Genomic DNA, 19,955 nt, shown 5'->3' with positions numbered 1-19,955 from the left:
ATGGCCCAGGTGGACTTGGCCGCTGGTCGGTCCGATCGAGCTTGTACAGGCATCGGTCTAGGTCTTCGTATCCTTCAATCAGCAGGCCTGCATAGAAGGGATGCATACACTTCGCTGATGAACAGTGACGAGATCGAAGAGCACAAGCGCATTGCATGGTCTTTCTTTATGCTGGACAGGCACTATAATGCTTCTCGGACCTACTCCCTCGCTCTGGCCGACAAACACTTTACGCTCCCATTCCCATCAAGTATAAGGATAGGGGCGGAGGGCTTCTTAAATATTGGCATATTGCACTACAGGCCAGGAATAGCGGCGAATAGCATTGATCAGGGCATTCTATCTTGCCTCATACGTCTCTCATCCATATGGGGTAAGGCCACTGAGTATATTTTCGAACCTCTCGAGGCGACTGCTCAACCGCCGTGGCAGTCAGGAACCGCGTTGGCGGTTCTAGAGTCCGACTGGTTGCAGTTCCAGACACATTTCGCAGATGCACATCGTTACATGAACGTCGATTTTCGACGGCGTGCTCGAGAAGAACCCTCCTCTCGTGCCTATTTGTCGACCTGGCTTTGCGTCCAATTCCTGTTTCACTCTCTACAAGGCTTTCTACATCATCCTTTTGTCGTTAGCTCGAAATTGCGTGCGGTGGAAGGAAATATACCGTCCACATTTTTGCAGAAGTGCTATGAAAGTTCTCTCATTCACTCTAGATGGATCGCTCGTTTTGTACGGGAAATGACTGAGGTGGACATGCGACTTCAGGATCCCTTCATTGGGTACCTTTGTGCTATTGCTGCTACGATCCAACTCGAGCACACGGTCGGCAACAATCAAAAAGTCTCTCGTTTAGCAAAGAAGGATTATCGCATTCTTGTGGATTATGTGATTGGGATGTCTGCACAGTGGGAGAACATGAGAGTCTTGGTATACAACCTCCCTTGTATGCAGCTTCCGGGGACTAACAGCTGTATTCTAAGCTACTCGACTGAACGAACTATCATTCAGACGCCGAAAATATGGCTCTCTCTATGAGAACCAAGAACAGTTTTCAGGAATTCTCCCACGCATGCCGACCTCGACCGAGTTGCCTCGAATGTCTGCCGAGGACGAAGCTCTCATGTGGGATATACTCGACTTCAATTCTTCCTGTAGCTTTGCGCAAGCTTTCTCTCTCGGAGGCCTTACCTCTCACAATCGCATCGCTGGTTCTCAGGTCTTAGATCAAGGCGAACATGCGCCTCCGACCCAGGACCAGCAAGCAACGTTCGTCCAGCCATTTTCAATCCAGGGCATGTCCTCTCTCTTCGAGACAGCTATGGATCCCAGTCCAGATGCCTTTTTGCCGGATGGTGACGACCCTGGGTTATCGCTGTCTGACACCACAGACTGGCTTCTTTTTCGTGGTTATCTTGGAGAGCAGCTATGATGCATTTGTCTCAAGGAGCAAAACGATCTATTATATGCTCTACCGACGGAGAGATTCGATTTACCGTTGGTTCTTGGACCATACTCTTACACTAGGTATAGCATAGTGTACATCGCTTCGTCGTGCAGTACTAAAGAGCGGGAAGTTGGCTGAGGACACTGTCAAGGAAATACCCATAAATCATCAAAAGTCATTGCGCGCTAAGAATCTCGTACATAAGGTGAAAACCCCTTCGATCTTCAACCACTTCAAATCTTACTCCTCCTTACCCGTTCAGTGGTCATGGCAGCATTATACGCCTGCCGCTCTTCATCTTTCAATTCGCGCCGCTCGGGACCTCCACGACTACCGTCTCCCAAGAAAGCATCATTTTGGAATTTCTCACGAAACTGAGTCGGGAATTTCCACTTCTCAAGTAATTCGTCTGGAAGCTTTCGTTCCAAGCTGCCAACAATGTATTTGCCGAGTACGGGGAGGAATTTGAATGCACTGTAATCGGTCGCATGTGGTTAGCTCTGAAGCGTCTTTGGGCTGGTTTCTTTGATCAACTTACTGCCCGCTGCCACCAGTGGCGATGAACAGATTCTTGTGGTCTGGGTGATAGTCACAGATGAAATCCCCCGCCGGTGTGTCGTTATACCAGCACAGTCCCACTCGCTCGAAGCCTCGAGACGCCAGATGAGGTAGGATGCCCCGCAAACCGGCAGTGAGTCGTTGCATCCCATCGGCAGGAACGAAGTTCGCTCTGCTGGATACCGCAGAATCCGGTGGTGCTGAGACGGCTTTTGGATGTGGAAACGTATATCCGAATCCGTGCACTGCGACTTTCAGATACCCTGTTCCTGGATGTACAGGGAAGCAGAAGAAGCCGGTCGAGAAGTTGAAGTAGATGGGCAAGTCCTTCAACGCGACAATATCCTCCGGGGTCAGTCGAACATATCCAACCACCTGTCCTGCTGCTACCATGGAATTCCAAGACGGGATGAGACTGGCCGTCCAGGCGCCGGTCGCCGCGACGAACTTGTCGCCCTCAATTCGATTGCCATTCTTCGTCTTCACCGCGGTGATCTCGCCGGTTGGAGTATACTCAAAGTCGACAACGTGGCCGCTCGAGCCAGTAATGAAATTCACTCCAGCAGCCACATATCTCCCTGCCAGTCTCTGCACAGCAAGGCCAGCATCCGCCCAGCCAGCGTTAGTGTTGTAGAAACCATCGAACCCTAGTGTCGCCAATCTGCCACTCAGCGCCGGGAACCGCTTCCTTGCCTCCTCGACATTGGGGACCGCGTGCCATTCCTGCCCCATTTCCGTCAGAACCCGTCTTGTCTTACGGCTGTATTCTGCAGCGCGTGATTGAACCGGTTGCTCTGGTGTTCCCTCCTGCGACACCCATAAGCATGGGGTCTGGTGGAACGCCTCCGAGTACTCTGGCGTCTTCCATAGGTCGTAAGCCTCCTTAGCGATGCGTGCATATATCGGATCCCCGTAGTCGAATCGGATAACGCGGGAGATATCATTGCTGCTCCCATCAGGCACAGGGGGCATGCATCGGTCGAGGACCGTCACGGATGTATACCCGTCCTGGGCGAGTTTGAGTGCTGTGGAGAGCCCGAAGACTCCGGCGCCGATGATGATAATTCGCTCGTCCTTTCTCATTGTGATGATTTCCTTTACCTGCTGTAACTCCCAAAGCATAGATCGCGATGCTGAGCCTGCAATTTATATCTGCTCACCCACCAGTATATGCTTCACGGTCCGTCCGCCGGGCCGTATGATATGCATAGCTGCTGTTGTCGCGGCCCGTGTACGGACCGTCCCCATATTATTATAATGCGGACTGTTTCATTTCATATCTGCGCTCAATTTCTCAAAGGCATATTGATCTTTGCTGCATACTCCTTATCTCTGGACGGATAATAGGATTCGAGCTATAACTTGCTACATGGTGTCTGCTGTTTTCTTTTCATCTTGCTTATGGCCAGATCAATACATTTGAACTGTGGTTCTTCATCTATGGATATGCAACTCGTCCATGGTTCAATCATACTGGTCATGCGATGCAATACGAAAGGCGAACTGTGGTCCTTATAGCCATCTAGACGGTTCTCTCGCTGTCAGCTGCTTCCTCGTCCACGGTATTTGGTCACTTAATTTCTGGCGCTCAACCATATTGCGGTTCCGCATCATGATGATACCCAGGATAATCACCGCCTTTATATCTCAAGTTGCACTCATACCATTAGCTGGAGCTGGAATTAAACTACACTCAATCGTGTTGCCGCTCAAATTTCCATTGAATAGATGGAATCCGCGACTAGACTGTGTTCCAGATCCTCTGAGGCCAGGTCTAGCGATCATCGATCTCCTGTCCCTTCTTATATATATCCAGATGAAGATGCAAGGGCCCATTGTGTGTCGCAATATCTATATAGCACACATTCCACATAAAGATTATTTCACTAATCATGCCAACTGGATCTTGTACTTGTCAAGCTATCAAGTATGAATACACAGGCGAGCCTATGAAGAAGGTACGAGACCCTCTGACTCTCCTCTGCTAATCAAATTTACACGCCGCTAGGCAGTGTGCCACTGCCTGACCTGCCGCAAATACAGCAGTGGAAGCACAGTGAACCTTCTCGTCCCCAAAGACCACTTCAGCATCACTTCTGGTACGCCGAAAGAATGGCACATTGTCCACCAGACCGGCATGCACATGACCACTCGCTTCTGTGGTGACTGCGGGTGTCTGCTGTACAAGACCGCAGATCGGGCTGAGTTTCAAGACGGAGTCGTTGTGCTCGCAGGGACACTAGATGATCCCCGGGGACTGGATGCTGCCAAACCCGACGCGGAGTTCTTTATTGGGGATCGGGCTGCCTGGTTGCCGGTGATTGGCGATGCGGAACAGTGCCAGGGATTTGAGTGATCTTGTTCATCTTGAAATGATGACAGAATAGGAGTATCTTGAGTACTATATTGGGTCAGGATCGTCCAGTTGAGAAATGCACAATAGCTTCGTACGCCTTTTCTATTGGTGATGGCATCCAGGTACACTGTAGATTTGATCTTCCGCATCCTGCAAAAACTATCTAACGGTTTCTACCAGTCATTCACTACAATGAACTAAGAGGGGTCTCCATTTTTATCCGTACTCTAAAGGAGATTCTTCATTGCAAACACGCTGCTTTCGTTTGAGGAGTTGGATTTATCGTCAGGCACTCTCCTGCTTGAGTGCCTCTTGACTACGCAGCGCTGTGGCTCTGGCAGTATATTCAGTCTTCCATCTAATACTACAGTGCCATTGATAGCACCTTTGCTAATTCATGTACTCTCGATGCCGAGAGGGGCCGAGGTTAGCGCCTAGGATATAACATTGACCATAACTACCCCCTATCCATCTTGCACTCCTTGCTCAGCCGGCTCATTTCCCTTGGTGGCTGAATTATAGGCAACACGGGCCGGCATCCGGCTAAATCAAGCATTGTCAACTCCATCCTTTAATTTATAAGCTTGCAAGCTGCTCTTTCCCGGAATCCTCATACGAGTCCCCCAGTCTATTCAATCCTAGCGCTGCTACCCCCGCCGTCCAATCCTTCATGATTGCAACACAGTCCTTTAGTCTAATGTATTATAAGGGATATACGGACAAACTCTCCTTTCGGCAGTCATCCTGCAACAAATAGAGTGCTGCATGCATGATCAGATGGCACCGAAAGTCAAGCCACTGCATCGGACATTCTTCCGTGGTCAATCTGTCTATATTTGACATGGCAATCATGGCCCCGGTCCTGATGAGGACAATTGCTCGGTCGTTTGCCGAAATTGACCGTTTGCCGGTGATGGACCGATCACAGGACAGACTCTAGTAGTACTGCAATTTCCAGAGTCGAGGAATCGTCCGATTTAGTGACTCTCTCAGGTCATCCAATTTCCGCAATTGCTCGGATCGCGTGGGTATACTGGGGAACAATAATGCAAGAATCATGCTCGGTAGGTGCATGTGCCTGAACGGGTACGGCATGCGGTTCTTCGACACATATAGGCGCCCAATGACTAGTATTACCGTTGGTAGTGGATTTGCTTAAATGAGTCGATGCCACCGCGACAGTGAGTTGTATTATCGTCAAGTCCTCTCAGCAACAATTGGAGCATCATGCGGACAGCTGAGGCAATTCTGTTGGCCGCTGGCCTTCTGGTCGAGGCGGCCTATGCTGCGGCATCGCAGCAGTACACCTGGAAGAGTGTGATGACAGGAGGTAAGTGTCTCGGACTCCAAGGAGTAGGACGCGGCTAACCTGATTTTGTCAGGTGGTGGTGGCTTCGTCCCTGGCATCGTCTTCAATCCCTCAGAGAAGGGCCTCGCCTACGCCCGCACTGATATTGGCGGCGCATATCGGCTCAATGCAGATGATTCTTGGACTCCTTTGCAGGACTATGCAGCGAATAGTGACTGGTATGCTCCGCGATCTTCAAATGGTACTTCATTTTCTGAGTGGTTAGGCACGACTGGGGTGTCGATGCGCTTGCTACGGATCCCGTAGATCCTGCTCGGGTGTATCTCGCCGTTGGTTTGTATACCAACGAATGGGACCCCGAGAATGGATCCATCCTTCGGTCCAAGGACCGGGGTAATACCTGGGCGGAGGCGAAGCTGCCATTCAAAGTCGGTGGAAACATGCCCGGTCGTGGCCTGGGAGAGGTACTTCTACTTTTGTTTGATACAATGCTGTACTAATGATTGCGCAGCGTCTTGCCATCGATCCCAACGACAATAGCATCCTGTACTTTGGCGCCAGAAGCGGCCACGGTCTCTGGAAGAGTACCGATTATGGCGTGACCTGGTCTAATGTCACCTCTTTCACCTGGACTGGTAGGGATTGAGTATCCAATGCGCTGATCATGGCTAACGAGTCCAGGCACGTATGTTCAGGACCCGACTAGCTCATACACTGCCGACCGTGTTGGAATCGCGTGGATTACCTTTGATTCTACCTCCGGATTGAAAGGCAGTGGAAGCTCGCGCATCTTTGTTGGTATGTGCTCCTGTGTATCAAAGCACGATATCGTCTGACCCTTCTAGGCATTGCCGACACTGGAAAATCTGTCTTTGTTTCGGAGGATGCTGGTGCTACCTGTAAGTCCTTGATTCTTCAATAAGCTTGCATATCTGATATCCTCAGGGTCATGGGTGACTGGTGAGCCCATGTACGGATTTCTCCCCCATAAAGGAGTCCTTTCTCCTGCGGAGAAGACCCTGTATATCTCCTACGCCAATGGAGCCGGTCCATATGATGGAACAAACGGTACCCTTCACAAGTATGACATCGCCAACAAGAAGTGGACGGATATCAGTCCCACACCCGCTGCATCTGTCTCGTACGGCTACGGCGGTCTCGCTGTCGATCTGAAGGTGCCTGGAACCATCATGGTAGCTGCCTTAAACTCCTGGTGGCCGGATGGGATTGTCTGGCGAAGTGTCAACTCCGGTGCTACGTGGTCTGCCATCTGGGACTGGAATGGGTACCCGAACATGAACAAATACTACAGCTACGATATTTCCAATGCGCCCTGGCTTCTGGATGGCTCGACCGGGAAGGAGTTCCCGCAAAAGGTTGGATGGATGATGGAAGCTCTCGTTATTGATCCCTTTGACTCGGATCACTGGTTGTATGGCACGGGCGCTACCATTTATGGTGGGCATGATCTTACCAAGTGGGATACTGTCCACAACGTGACGCTCAAGTCGCTAGCTGTGGGTATCGAGGAGATGGCTATCCTGGGCTTGATTGCTCCTCCTGGAGGACCACAACTGCTTTCTGCCGTGGGCGACGTTGGTGGCTACTACCATTCTGATCTGTCCAAGGCCCCGCAACACTCTTTTCAGACCCCGATGTACAGCACAACCCAGGGGATAGACTATGCGGGTAACAAGCCCTCAAATATCGTCCGATCCGGCTCCAGTGATAATCTGCCTACCGTGGCTCTGTCTTCGGATTTTGGCAAGACTTGGTCCGGAAACTACGCGGCATCATCTAGCACGCCCACTGGACCAGTCGCCTTCTCTGCCGATGCCGACACCATTCTTCTCATGAACTCGAACGGGGCCATGGTGTCTAAGTCTAGCAGCACATTCACTGCAGTCTCCTCGCTACCATCTGGCGCCGCCATTGCGTCCGACAAAGCCAACAATACCGTCTTCTACAGCGGCTCAGCGGGCTCAATCTACGTCTCTGCCAACGGCGCCGCTTCTTTCACCAAGACCGCAACCCTCGGTTCCAGCACATCCGTCAACACTATCCGCGCCCATCCCTCCATTGCGGGCGACGTCTGGGCTACCACCGACAAGGGCCTCTGGCACTCAACCGACTACGGCAAGACCTTCACGCAGATCGGCAGTGGGTGCGCAGCAGGCTGGAGCTTCGGGCTCGGCAAGGGCTCATCGACCGGCTCCTACGCTGTGCTCTACGGCTTCTTCACGGTCGACGGCGTGACCGGCCTCTTCAAAACGGAGGACAAGGGCGCAAACTGGCAGATGATCTCCGACGCGTCACATGGTTTTGGCTCTGCTTCGACCAACGTGGTCAACGCGGATATGTTGAACTACGGGCGCGTGTTTGTCGGTACAAATGGACGGGGGATCTTCTACGGAGAGCCTGGTGGCAGTGTGCCGTCTTCGACAGCGACGGCGACGAGTGCTACACAGACATCTATCAGCACCGCGAGCAGTTCTACGACAGTTAAGACCTCGTCGATCACTGCCTCCACGTCGACAACTATGACAACGACGACAAAGCCTTCAACTACGGGCACAACGACATCGTCGGGACCAAATGGAACTGCCACCAGCTCGCCGTGGGAACAGTGCGGTGGTATCGGGTATACTGGCCCGACGCTCTGTCCTAGCGGATGGAAATGCACCGTGCAGAACGACTATTACTCGCAATGTGAGTTATCTATCATCCTCCAAACCGCGATATTTCTTCGCAGAACAAGAACTGACTGCAATTTAGGCATGCAATAGTCTGGATTCAGGAGAAATATGTCCATAGGCAATAACAGGTCTCTGTACGCTAGTCATAATTCTAACTTGTTCTTTGATATTAACTTTTTGCTTGCAAGCGACACGTACTCTTCACTCTCAGAAGACCTCTCTTTTCCTCAATGTCTATGTAGCTCTCATGGCATGGATGCGCTGGTTCGCGCCATACAGTAACACGTCAATTCGTGATTGGATTTACATTATATCATTCTTTCCTGAAGCGTAGATCCAGTACCTATGTTTGGTCGATTAGCACCACGCACTTATAGACCGGGGGCTACGCAGGCGCTCTGATTGTCGCGAGGCGCTCAGATACCAATTTGAAACCCCTTGTGCGTGAATCATCATTTGGCCCGCATAATGAGCTAGGAGATATCAGGTATATAAAGGTAAGAATATCTAAATATCTGACGAAGGAGTGAGTTAAGGATCTCAGCCGATGACGAAAACGATGGAATATCCTCGTCCCACAAGACGAGATCAGTTCAAGGTTGCAATATTGTGCGCGCTCGCGGTTGAATCGGACGCTGTGGAGGCAATCTTTGACGAGTACTATGACGAAGAGGAAGACGATTTTGGCCAGCATACACGCGATCAAAATACATACCTGAATGGAAGGGTAGGCCAACATTATGTTGTTCTTGTCTACGTGGGTGGAATGGGCAAGGTGAAGGCCATGGCTGCAACCTCAAATCTCAAACTGAGCTACCGCAATATCCAGCTCGCTCTGGTTGTCGGTGTGTGTGGCGGTATCCCGCGCAGCAACGATGGCAAAGAAATATATCTAGGCGATGTGCTTGTGAGCGACCGTCTCGTTCAGTGGGACATTGGTAAGCATCTTCCACACGGGTTCCTTCGCAAGGTAGATCCTGCGTACTCGCAAACGAGGCCGAATCAGGAGACGCAGGCCCTTCTGGACAGGATACGGGATATTGATAAACAGCACCAGCGGAAAGTGGCGCTGGTGCAGCATCTTGCAGCGGTGCAAAAGGTCCTCGGTGACCGGAGTGCGACTTACCCTGGGATAGATCAAGACTGTCTATTTCCCTCAACTCATCTCCATCAACACCGTGGTCTTCGCCCTTGCGGTGTGTGCGTGTCCTGTGGTGATTGCGAAGACGACGGCATATGCAAGAAGGCTTTGAACGCGTCCTGTGACGAGCTGGGGTGCATCGACAAGGCGCCCAGCTGCAGGATCCGGTCAGCATCACCTGATGCAGTATCGAAGGTCCCCTCTCCAGCAGTACATGTTGGTCCCATTGCATCTGGTGATACTGTACTGGTGTCTGGGGAAGACCGGGACAGACTCGTGGCCAGAGAAGGCGTTATCGGTGTCGAGATGGAAGGGATCGGGCTCTGGAAGGAAACGCCTTGCATCGTTATCAAGGCAGTTGCTGATTATGCCGACTGCCACAAGGCCAAAGCGTGGCAGCGATACGCTGCGGGAACAGCCGCTTCGTTCACCAAGCTCTTTCTGCTTGACTATCTCGTCGACACTCCTGACACGCCCGCAGTGCCGCTGACCGGTAAGACTGCCTATTATGCCCATTTGCTCCGACATATTGATTCTGATATTCACCTCAAATAGCGCGTTGCGATTCGAGCCCATCAGCCTTGCCTAACGAGATGGGTCGGTCATCATCTCTCGTCCAGAGCGAAGCGTCTACATGTGGGTATACGCTACCTAAATTACCAGCAAGAATGCTTTGCAACTGGCAGACACGAATCTATGTGAATTTACTGCTCATTGTTTTGGGGTTTATCATTGGATACACGTATGCTTCGTCTGGAAATCGTATAATTAATAATATCCAAGTACCTTCTGGTTAAACATAGGGCATGTACAATGTTTTATTTAGTATATATGCACAATGCGAAGGAATAATGCAAAACTCTGGGATGTGAAAGGACTCTTTTATGCTTTTTGTTGCTTTCACTATACTCGTCATTCATGAATATCATTTGAGAATAAACTTCTCTTCAAAACCCGTACCACTCAAGCACTTCCGTGGCTCAATACAGGGCAGCCTGTAGCGCCTGAAGCCAAAGCAGACGCTTCACCTGTATTTTCCTCGCGCGCAATCTGGCGGAACATCTCCATTGTATCGAACCAGACGTCGATCTTTTCGAGCTGCAGGGCGCTGTTAACCTTGGCAACGATGATACCCTGAATATCGATGAGTCCACCATGGGCCTTGACTGTGACTTTTTCCCCACGGCTTGAGCTCATGTTAGCCTTGTATGTCTTTTTTTCCCAACTAGAGTACTCCTTACTTGTTGTATCCTACGTAATCATTCACCATCTCGCCCCAATGTCTCCACTTGAAGATCACAACTGGCGGCCCGCTGTATACCTCCAGCACCTCCCACGCAAACGTCGGCATCATCCGCTTGAAGGACTTGTGACTGGCCGAGAAATCATTATGTTCGGGGTCGTAGTACGAGCTGGAGGTGAGGAGGGCATTGTAGGTTCCGACTCTCAGCATATGGTCGCCGGTCTGGGGAGGGCCGCCGTTCAACGAGAAGGTATATGTGCTCTGGTCGATGGTGCGCCAGTCCTCGAGCGAGGTCTTGAAACTGGCTTCAATCTCCCAGTTCTTGACGAGATTTGATACGAGGTCGGGGAGACTGCCCGCTTCGTGGGTCATGGTTTTGGCTGGTGGAGGGGAAGTTAGCCGGTGTTTTGCGGGGTAAAGGGATACTTTCAGCGTACTCTTCTCGTAGAACGCTCGTGTCTTCGTGTAATCGGGGGGAGACTTGTATCGCCATTTTGCGTCCTTGTCGTTGAGGACGGCGTTGGGGTTGAGGACGTAGTCGGGGAGGGTGTTGGCGTCGCCCATTGTGATGATGTGATGTTAGTGGTGTGAGTGAGGGAACAATAACAATGACATTGTCAGATAAGGGGAGTATAGAGGGCCCTTTTATAGCGCTTTCCCACTGTTGCCATGCCTTACTCCTGGCCTCCAGAGTTGGCAGACTGGGTGGGACTCGAGATGCATGGTGCAGGGCTCAGTTTGCAACGTGTCGCAGGAGTGTCCCCGCACTGCGACTCTAATTACTCACAATTGAACGGAGGGGTGCTCGATTCCCAGGATATCTTCCGATCGATAGTACCCTTGAAGCGATAACGCACATGTGTCTTCTGGGTTGGCCCTAAAATCTTACCTCCTCGGCCCCGAGAATCATCCTCGATATTCTCCTGGTCATAGTCTAAGAGGTGTCCAAGCATCTATAGTCTTAGATTGTAATCAATCTTACCTTCAATGTCATTGGTTTGATTGCGACTAATCGGTTGGCATCTTAGATCTAGTGGGGGGTTCTATCAAAAAGGAGCACGCTGATTAGTAGTGGGTGGGAGTTGCCCCCAGTATATATCCGTGGCCCCAGTTCATGATCGAGATTGATTTGTTTCAGACTGGTGGGGTTTGGGTGAACTGGAGGGCAGATTGAGTCTGCTTGTCTCATTTATTCCTTAAAAGAGAAATGTTCATGTCCTACGGATGAAACCCAGAGAATTTGCGCCGAAGGGAGTAGGGAATGGAAGGAAATTTACTTTCGACGGGGGACTAATTGAGGCGCAAAGCCAAAAGGCCTGCTCTCACCAATTAATAACTGAACTACCAACTAGCAGGATTCTACGCGATTGCAGAGGGTGAAACATGTCCGCAGCCACAGTTCGTAAAGGCGAATCCTCTTTCTTCTACCAGTGTCAGGAATATCTATCCGCACTCTGACTGTGTCTCCATCATAGTCGGATTCGCCCCAAATCTTGTCCTTGGAAAGTTTCAAGTGGCCATTCCGCCGTCATGACTGCGCAGGAGGTGGACGATATCCTCCCCATGCCTGTTCCTGGCAGCAGCAGCGGCGACATTCTTAGTGAGCTGGACACTATCAGGTACCTTATTTATCAACAGCTGCATCGCGTCCTTGCCACGCTTGTTTCCAGCGGCTGCGATCACCACTTTCTCAGTGATCTCAAGTTCTCCTGGCGTTTTGTCGAAGAGAAGTCGGAGCATCTCCTTCGCATACCAGTGTCCAGCTGCTGCTACCAGCATGCCCTCGGTAACATGGATCCTCTGCTCTCGTTTGTCGAGAAGTAGTTTCAGTTCATCTGCCCCCTGTCTGATCACTGCTATTGCCAGTTCATCACTGATATTGCCCTTGTCTGCTCGATCGAGCAGCAGTCTCAACATTGCAGTCCCGTGCTTATTTCTCGCAGCGGCGATGAGCAGTTGATCGGTGATCTCGATCTTGTCCTGCATTCGATCGAGCAGAAATCTCATCATTTCATGGGTACATGACAGTGCGACCTGCACGACAGCATCCTCTGAAACTCGCACTTTATTTCTTCTGCGATGGAAGAACAGGCGAAGGATTTCCTCCCCACTCGTGTTACCAACAGTAGCAGAGACCATGCCGCCAGTAATTTCAATTCTTCCACCCACGGCATCAAGCACCAGCGACATGATCTCGACATCGAAATGCTTTGTAATCTCAAGCACTATGTGATGAGCAGAGCCAACTTGACTTGCCTTTGCTCGAAGGAGAAGTTTCATCACTTTCTTTCCAGACCATGATTTGGCGGCTGCAACAATGACTGGTTTGGAGAGCTCCACCTCTTGTGCTTTTCGATCCAAGAGCAGCTGTACGACGCTTTCGGCGTGTCTACTACCGATGGCCGCAACAATAACATCTTCGGTGATCTGTATATCGTTGCCTCGGTTATCAAGGAGGACCTTCAATACACTCCTTCCGTAGTGGCTCCCAGCTGCTGCGACGAGTATGTCGGCCGTAGGGCGCAGCCTCTCCCCTTCCCGCTCAAGTAACATCATCATGACCTCATGGTCAAAATGCCTCGCAATCTGGGCGATGGCACCAGTTGTGAACTTGACTCTGGGATATCCCTGACTGAAAAGAAGCGTCAAGAACTCCTCGGCTGCATTCTGCCCAGCTTCGGAGACTACCGCTCCCGTGACGACTATTTCATCTGCTTTCCGGCTAAGAAGAAGCCTGATGATTTCACAGCCGCTGATGCTATTCGCAGCAGCAGCAATAAGAACGTTTTCAGAACCGCGGACTTCATCTTCCCTTTGGTCAAGCAGCAGCTTCATGATTGCTTCCCCACCACTCGAATTCCGCGCTGCTGCAGCGACCACATCGTCTGTGATCTTTATGTCGCTTCCTTGACGGTCGATGACAAGCTGCATTATTTCGACCCCGTTGGGATCCTTAGCTATCAATATGAGCATGTCAGATGTGACTTGGATGTCGTTCCCTGCTAGGTCAAAGACAAGAGTCATGCTTTCCTTGTCAAGTACCTGTGTTGCGTGGACCATAATCTCATCCATGGTTTGCGTGCCATTTCGTATCAGGTTGATGATCTTTTCCATCCACCGCAGCCTCCGCACCTCCCGTCCCCGGCCTTGCATTACATAGAGAACCGCAAGCTCCGAAAGACTGCTGAGTGTTATTTGATCCAGCTCTTGTCTCCGCATTGACAGTGCTATGACTCGCTCGAACAGTGTTTCCACTTTGGCAAGCTCGTCTGCCTTTATGTAAACCACAGCAGCTTTGTGCATACATGTCAATGTGCGAAGATGCGCCTCTCCCAACTCCTTGATGTGGGCCGTGACTGTGCCACTGAGTCGTGTACTCGCCATCCTATGTTCCTGCGCTTCGTCCAATACCAGCGCCATATGCCACAGGCGATCCATCCCCAACGAATAGGTCGTATCCGAAAACGGGATTGATCCCACCAGCCTTTGGTATTCAAAGCCCTCCGTTGACGGTGACGGAAAACCTTCCCAGTCCCAGATCAGCAAGAAGTTATGCAAGGTGGGACTGGCGGCGCTCTGCAACTCGAGAGATATCTGCGCCCGTACGATAGCAAAGTGATCCCTGCACGGTCTGATTATCGTCGGCTTGGATGCACCCGTAAGCAGAGTCACAAAATCTCCTACTCGAATAGGATTTGGCAGTCTCCGGACGGAGAGCTTAATACTACGTGCAGATGGTGTCGTCGAAGCGATCTTTACATTCTGCTCGTCTTCCCCATTATTGCCACTGACTTCGGACACCTTTCCAATGAGAACTCCTTTGCCTTGGATGACTGCCAACTCTCGGTCCGCCCCTGTGTGTACTATAATCTGGTGGCCGAATAAGAAATTCACCAGCCGAGCGAGGGTTTCCTCCCATGGAGCCTTATAATCGGGAAGCAAGCCGGCTGCAATGGGATCGTCGGAGCTCATACCCAACAGCGCAAAGATTTTGTCGTGACGCTCGGTTGCTTCGTGTCCGTGGTACATTTCAACCAGCTCGCCTAGCGGGCGTATATTCAGAGCCACCCTGGACACTCCAGAGCTTTGTACTGTCTTACGTCGGAAAATTGCACCTTTCATCAGGTAGATCACCGGGTCCACCACCCGATGCAGGTGCAGGAGGTGAGCGAATTGCTGGCTTAAGAGGCTCAACCCGTCACAGAAGGTATACCCGTCGAGTTCTGCGAATCCGCAGTGAAGCCGAATCTGCCGAGCTGCGGCCACTTCCTGAAGTACCTGCAAGGCTTTCGGATAAGTATCCTATGATCCATATTCGAAGTGCCGTAGAACGGAGACACGCACCCAGATCCGTCTGAACCACGGCCGCCCCAGCACTTCCTGGATGCCTTCTCCCAAAGGCACGTCGTACTTGGGGACATTCTCCCGGCTGGCAGCCGCACGAATCGCCTCCATCGCCACATCGCTATGCTCCGCCGCCTGGCCCAGCCAAACAACCACGCGGTCCGCCTTGGTGTAAATCCGCGCCATAAGCTGGACCTGGGAACCGCGCTCCTCCAAATCGTCCTGGTTAATGCAGATCGCGTCGATCCACATGACGCGGTCAATTACAGGATCCCGGAGATGCAGCAGCGCGGCGTGCAAATTCGCAGTCACGGCGAGAGACCGACCGTCTATGAAGATAGACTGGGGCTTCGCGGTATCCCCCCATACGTAAGATAATGCTTCGTACAGGTGTGTCCCTCTGCGAGTCTCAGAAAGGGAATAGTTGAACAACTGGCAGTGGATCTGGGCAGTAGAGTCAGGATCTGAGAGGAGACGGAGCATTCGGATGCTGTTGGGCCCTGGGGACAGTGGACGATACTGGTATTTGCCCGGATTAGGCTCCATGTTTGGTGAATCCTGCATGTATTGAATATATCTCCATGCAGGAAGAGCTGCTGGTGGAGTTCAAAATAAAAAGTCTGCTCATTAATATAGCCCACCGGACTACCTTCATCCCGCAGTTTCGATCAGTCTCTTTCCAAGCCCATCAAGATGGGGCATAGATGTCAGATGGAATTTCCACAGCTGTGCCTTCTGGGAAGAGCTAGATTATCCTCTCTATGCGTGTTTGATGTCTAGCAGCCTCCATACCCTGGCGCTTACGGAGACGTGCAAGATGGGGATTGGGCGGCCTGTCAATGGCGGCCAATAGTAGATATACTTTCACTTGAGGCTCGACAGGGGTATACCGCAATCGCAGAAGATCATGATCAGAGGAGAGGCTCGCAAATGTCAGCCGCATAAACATCATCGGTGGAATTGCGCGGCTGTCGTTGACTTGGACATGGGAATATTGCTCCAATTTGGGCAGGGAGTGCAGGATTGAACCCCCAGATTGGTTGGATCAACTAGCACGATGGATTGCAGTCTTCCAGACGCACAGGCTTGTTGTTGCTAGATTTTGACCGTGACCAATGTTTAGAAGAATGTGCCAAAAACAATGCAGAAATGACTACCGAACAAGCCCACGATATGCTGGTGTGAATATAGAACTATCAACACCATGGAATCGCAATGCAGGAGATAGTGAAATCCCCATCATTGGCAGCTCACTCCTCCTCCTTGCTATCACTATCAGCGTCAAAATCAGAGTTTGAATCCGACCATCCCTGATCGCCCAGGAACTCCCACAACTAATGAGGCTCATCGTCTGGATCCTCGACATGTTTCGCGTGAGGGATACACTCGTCAAGACCATGTTTACTCTTCAGCGACGAGGAGCTCGCCTCGAACAGCGACTTGAGAGCATCCAGCTGTTCGTCATGGGTGGCGTTTGTGCCCTTCTCATACCCTCGGATACATAGGTACTCCAGCTTTGGCGGCAAGTAGTTCACCAAAGATACGGTCTGATTCTCCGTATCGGTATTGATTCCCGCCGCAAGGTAGAACAGTAAAATGGCACCGATACTCAATCGCTTTCAGAGACTGTGCCTGATCCCAAAACGACTCTGGCAGTGGCTCTGTCCTGAAGCGTTCCGCATCGGCTCGGCCGCCACGTCTGTGCTCTCCGCCCGTCCGGTAGTACCTAGTGTAGTTAAAGTATGGTTTCGTCATAGCGAGGCGCTCCAGGTCTGGCGATACAGACACAAGCAGCGCAGTGAGTGCTTGTGGGATGGCCGCCGCGCGCACGTTGATGAGTCTACAATGATCAATACAAACAACGACCGAGGGTCTTCGACCCGATGATGGCGGAACCAAAAGACTCGGCGCTTTTATGAGCTCTGGTCTCGGCCCTCTAAGAGTCCAACGTATCTTAGCGTAGGCGATCACGCTGGGTGCCGGGCTTGGTGGGTTTAGCAAGAGTCCTTGAGCCTGGACCCTGGGCCCTGATTCCGCTGGTCTATGCGAGGAGATCAGGAGCATTAAAAGTTATTCCCAAACTTCGAGACTAGTAGTAAAGTGCTAAGCATCTAAAAGCACTAATCGATACGGCGCGCGTACTCTACGAAGTAGAAGGTATTAAGTATGTAGAAACTAGTGAGTTACTAAGTATATATTCTCATAGCCATAAGTTTATAACATCGCGTAGTGAAGATCTCGAAAAACTATATAGTATAATCCTAGAAGTCTCCAACAAGCTCTTCAGAAGGCTCGATTTTTCTGTACCGTGATACAATACTAATCCCCTAGGTCAGTTTCCTATAAGCGAGCCACCCTACTAATTTCCTTATAACTTATAAAAGTCTAAGTAACCGGCAAGTCGACGGCATTTGATGGAGATGTATGCGCGGTTTGCGGGGACTTGTAGGGGGGTTTTGGACGCTGCGAGTGGGGATGATCTTGTCTCTTAGTTGTTGTATTCATGTTGCCGTCTAGAGTGTGGTTACAAATATAATTCAATTGAGATTAAGTATGCTAGGGTAGAGCTAGCACTGAACAGATGTGGCGAGAAGTTGCTACGCACCAGCAGCGGCCACCATCTCCCCAAACCGACTCGAGTGGTGCCCGAATCAGGGTGCGTAAGGCTTGCTGGTGGAGATTGGCGCCGGCTTTCTTCACAGAGACGATGAAGAGCGTTATCCCCTGGAAGAGGAGGGCGATAATGGCGCAGATCTGCAGGAGGGCATAGATCCCCTCATAGTAGGCGTTGGAGTGCGCAAGATGGATGGACTCGGTGGTGTCACTCCAGTATGTGAGCCCTGCATTTATCAAGCTAATTAATGAAATTGATTGAAGATAAAGGCACCGGAGACGCACAGATGGTTGGGTAATTGGTGAACAGACCCCAGAGGGCCGCAAAGAACAGAATCCAAGCCACCACAAACCATCCCATGCTTTTGATATACAGCTTATCGACGGTGGGTCAGAGCATACTGTTTTGATGAATTGCAAGACGGGCGCATTCACCACACCGGGCTTGCGTATCCGTGCCAGAGTTCGCCATAGCGATGATGGAATTAACAAGACGAAGGGAAGAATCGAGAAAAAGAGACTCTCAAATTGAAGGTTGAAGTCAAATTTTTCTTAGTTGAGATGGAGCATGTTGCCCTCCCCATCATCCGAGTCTCTACTCTCTGGGGCAAAAAGAGGGAAGGAAAAGTTTCAGATCAGGGGGAAAAGCAAGAAATGACAGTGAAGTTGCGTGATAAGTGCAGTTATTAGCACACACGCTATTATGGGCTACAAGCTTACAAGCCCCAATCACCAGTTGGAGTAGGAATTTGCTTTATCTGGCACCTACTATAAAAGGGCGGAACAAGGCGCTTGTACCTTGTCAGGCACTTGATTAAGATATCCATGTCTAGTCAAGCATTTAGTCTGACTCTAAACCCTCTAGGCACATATCAGGGAATTCACCCTTCAGCAGCTATTTCGGCTGTCAGCCACCGGGTGTCAGCCGTGAAACTGGCACCTAAACTCAGCCAAGACGGATATGTCCAGATACACAAGACGATCTATAAAGGCAATGGAGCTATTTGGTCCATCGCTGAAGGATCCTACATGGATGCTCCAGTTGTCTGGACGACTTTGTCCAAGGGTGCCACGCTGGTGATAGCCTCCCCATCACACTTCCTGGAGGTGCCTTTTGGCGAGCTTATCCCCGGGGTGAAGGTTGTCTTGGTCGATGAGGAGAATGAAGGAGTCCAACTATGGCGAGGTCCTGATCTCAGGACCTGGTTTGGCTGCTGGACGTCTCAACAATCCTACACTAACAGCGAAAAAGTTCATCGAATGGAACTGCGAGCGCTTTTACAGGACAGGGGATTTCGCACGCAAAACCGAAGACGGACAGCTGATATGGGCAGGTCGTGCGGATTAGCTCGTCAAAAATCGCGGCTTCTTGATCAAGCTGGAGACTGAAGTTGAACCGGCGATGCAGGCGTATCCTCAGGTCAACTTAGCCGTGGGTTTCCAGCGGCGTGATAGGCTTGTGGATTGTGTGCAGCCGTCCACAGGTTGATGTTGAAGAACTACGCAAATTTATGCAGAGTCGTGCAGATCCGTTTGTCATGCCTGATATGATCTTCGCCATGGACAGTTTCCCTCTCAATGTCAATAGTAAGACAGATCGCTTAGCGCTCCAGGCCCAATTGGACGGGAAGCTGGCCCAAGATGATGATCCCCACGAAGGCGCTTCTCTTCTCGAGACAAATAGTCTCACGGCTTATGACGCGTTACGTTTGGCCTTTCCCCGGTGTCTGCAGAACCGATTCAGGAATATGGACCGGAGCTCGTCTTTCACGCGACTGGGAGGAAACTCGTGGGCGGCCATTCAAGTTTCAAACTTTCTAGAGCAGCCAGGGTACTCGATTCCAGCCGCGCAAGTCCTCAAACTAGACACGATCGAACGGCTGGAAGATCGCCTGAGAAGCCAGTCTAACGTCGAAGTTGCGGAAGAAGGGGGCAGGAGCTTGCAGGCTACAGCGACACCTGTGCAGAGGCTCTTCCACACCCGGTCTTTATGGAAAAGCAACAAGGACCGCCAGAAGCATTATTATACGCTATCGTGGTACATCACCCAGCGGGGTGAGCATGTGGCGACGGACTTTGAGGTTCAATTGGAGAAGGTTTATCTCTACCGCTTTACACCACTACAAAATACGGCTAATATCAGCATAGAGTTAGTCCACTGTGACAAGTGTAGATAGGGTAAAGTACTGTACAGTGTGCTGGAAATATATACAGAAAAGAATTGATGTTGACGGAAGTCTAGGTTATC

The 19,955-nt window shown here is 50.9% G+C and overlaps 10 protein-coding genes across 10 annotated transcripts; 6 read left to right on the top strand and 4 right to left on the bottom strand.

Moving 5' to 3' along the window:
- On the top strand, positions 1-1,432 carry ACLA_044340 (fungal specific transcription factor domain-containing protein; the record flags this gene model as incomplete). Its single annotated transcript, XM_001275139.1, has 2 exons — positions 1-946; positions 984-1,432. The coding sequence occupies 2 exons, from the start codon at positions 1-3 to the stop codon at positions 1,430-1,432; spliced, it is 1,395 nt and encodes a 464-aa protein (XP_001275140.1).
- A 248-nt stretch (positions 1,433-1,680) lies between these two features.
- ACLA_044330 (NAD(P)/FAD-dependent oxidoreductase) lies at positions 1,681-3,088 on the bottom strand (the record flags this gene model as incomplete). Its single annotated transcript, XM_001275138.1, has 2 exons — positions 1,681-1,921; positions 1,986-3,088. 2 exons carry the CDS (start codon positions 3,086-3,088, stop codon positions 1,681-1,683), a joined length of 1,344 nt encoding a protein of 447 aa, XP_001275139.1.
- Positions 3,089-3,897: 809 nt separating this feature from the next.
- ACLA_044320 (GFA family protein) lies at positions 3,898-4,361 on the top strand (the record flags this gene model as incomplete). The annotated part of the gene is made up of 2 exons (XM_001275137.1): positions 3,898-3,963; positions 4,014-4,361. 2 exons carry the CDS (start codon positions 3,898-3,900, stop codon positions 4,359-4,361), a joined length of 414 nt encoding a protein of 137 aa, XP_001275138.1.
- Positions 4,362-5,588: 1,227 nt separating this feature from the next.
- ACLA_044310 (putative endoglucanase) lies at positions 5,589-8,456 on the top strand (the record flags this gene model as incomplete). The annotated part of the gene is made up of 7 exons (XM_001275136.1): positions 5,589-5,691; positions 5,744-5,888; positions 5,936-6,134; positions 6,182-6,305; positions 6,352-6,468; positions 6,516-6,569; positions 6,616-8,456. 7 exons carry the CDS (start codon positions 5,589-5,591, stop codon positions 8,454-8,456), a joined length of 2,583 nt encoding a protein of 860 aa, XP_001275137.1.
- Positions 8,457-8,925: 469 nt separating this feature from the next.
- Positions 8,926-10,062, top strand: ACLA_044300 (putative Pfs domain protein; the record flags this gene model as incomplete). The annotated part of the gene is made up of 1 exon (XM_001275135.1): positions 8,926-10,062. The coding sequence occupies one exon, from the start codon at positions 8,926-8,928 to the stop codon at positions 10,060-10,062; it is 1,137 nt and encodes a 378-aa protein (XP_001275136.1).
- A 408-nt stretch (positions 10,063-10,470) lies between these two features.
- On the bottom strand, positions 10,471-11,314 carry ACLA_044290 (uncharacterized protein; the record flags this gene model as incomplete). The annotated part of the gene is made up of 3 exons (XM_001275134.1): positions 10,471-10,693; positions 10,749-11,130; positions 11,188-11,314. The coding sequence occupies 3 exons, from the start codon at positions 11,312-11,314 to the stop codon at positions 10,471-10,473; spliced, it is 732 nt and encodes a 243-aa protein (XP_001275135.1).
- A 945-nt stretch (positions 11,315-12,259) lies between these two features.
- Positions 12,260-15,640, bottom strand: ACLA_044280 (HET domain-containing protein; the record flags this gene model as incomplete). The annotated part of the gene is made up of 2 exons (XM_001275133.1): positions 12,260-15,028; positions 15,095-15,640. 2 exons carry the CDS (start codon positions 15,638-15,640, stop codon positions 12,260-12,262), a joined length of 3,315 nt encoding a protein of 1,104 aa, XP_001275134.1.
- A 788-nt stretch (positions 15,641-16,428) lies between these two features.
- Positions 16,429-16,849, bottom strand: ACLA_044270 (uncharacterized protein; the record flags this gene model as incomplete). The annotated part of the gene is given in 2 exon segments (XM_001275132.1): positions 16,429-16,575; positions 16,586-16,849. 2 exon segments carry the CDS (start codon positions 16,847-16,849, stop codon positions 16,429-16,431), a joined length of 411 nt encoding a protein of 136 aa, XP_001275133.1.
- An 826-nt stretch (positions 16,850-17,675) lies between these two features.
- Positions 17,676-18,013, top strand: ACLA_044260 (uncharacterized protein; the record flags this gene model as incomplete). The annotated part of the gene is made up of 3 exons (XM_001275131.1): positions 17,676-17,736; positions 17,760-17,923; positions 17,978-18,013. The coding sequence occupies 3 exons, from the start codon at positions 17,676-17,678 to the stop codon at positions 18,011-18,013; spliced, it is 261 nt and encodes an 86-aa protein (XP_001275132.1).
- A 519-nt stretch (positions 18,014-18,532) lies between these two features.
- Positions 18,533-19,884, top strand: ACLA_044250 (putative NRPS-like enzyme; the record flags this gene model as incomplete). The annotated part of the gene is made up of 2 exons (XM_001275130.1): positions 18,533-18,912; positions 19,182-19,884. The coding sequence occupies 2 exons, from the start codon at positions 18,533-18,535 to the stop codon at positions 19,882-19,884; spliced, it is 1,083 nt and encodes a 360-aa protein (XP_001275131.1).
- Positions 19,885-19,955: the final 71 nt, after the last annotated feature.

The sequence above is a fragment of the Aspergillus clavatus genome, genomic scaffold, assembly GCF_000002715.2.
Source record: "Aspergillus clavatus NRRL 1 1099423829792 genomic scaffold, whole genome shotgun sequence".
NCBI lineage: Eukaryota > Fungi > Ascomycota > Eurotiomycetes > Eurotiales > Aspergillaceae > Aspergillus > Aspergillus clavatus.
Note: the sequence above shows the minus strand (reverse complement) of the source record. Positions and strands in the feature narration are given on the sequence as shown.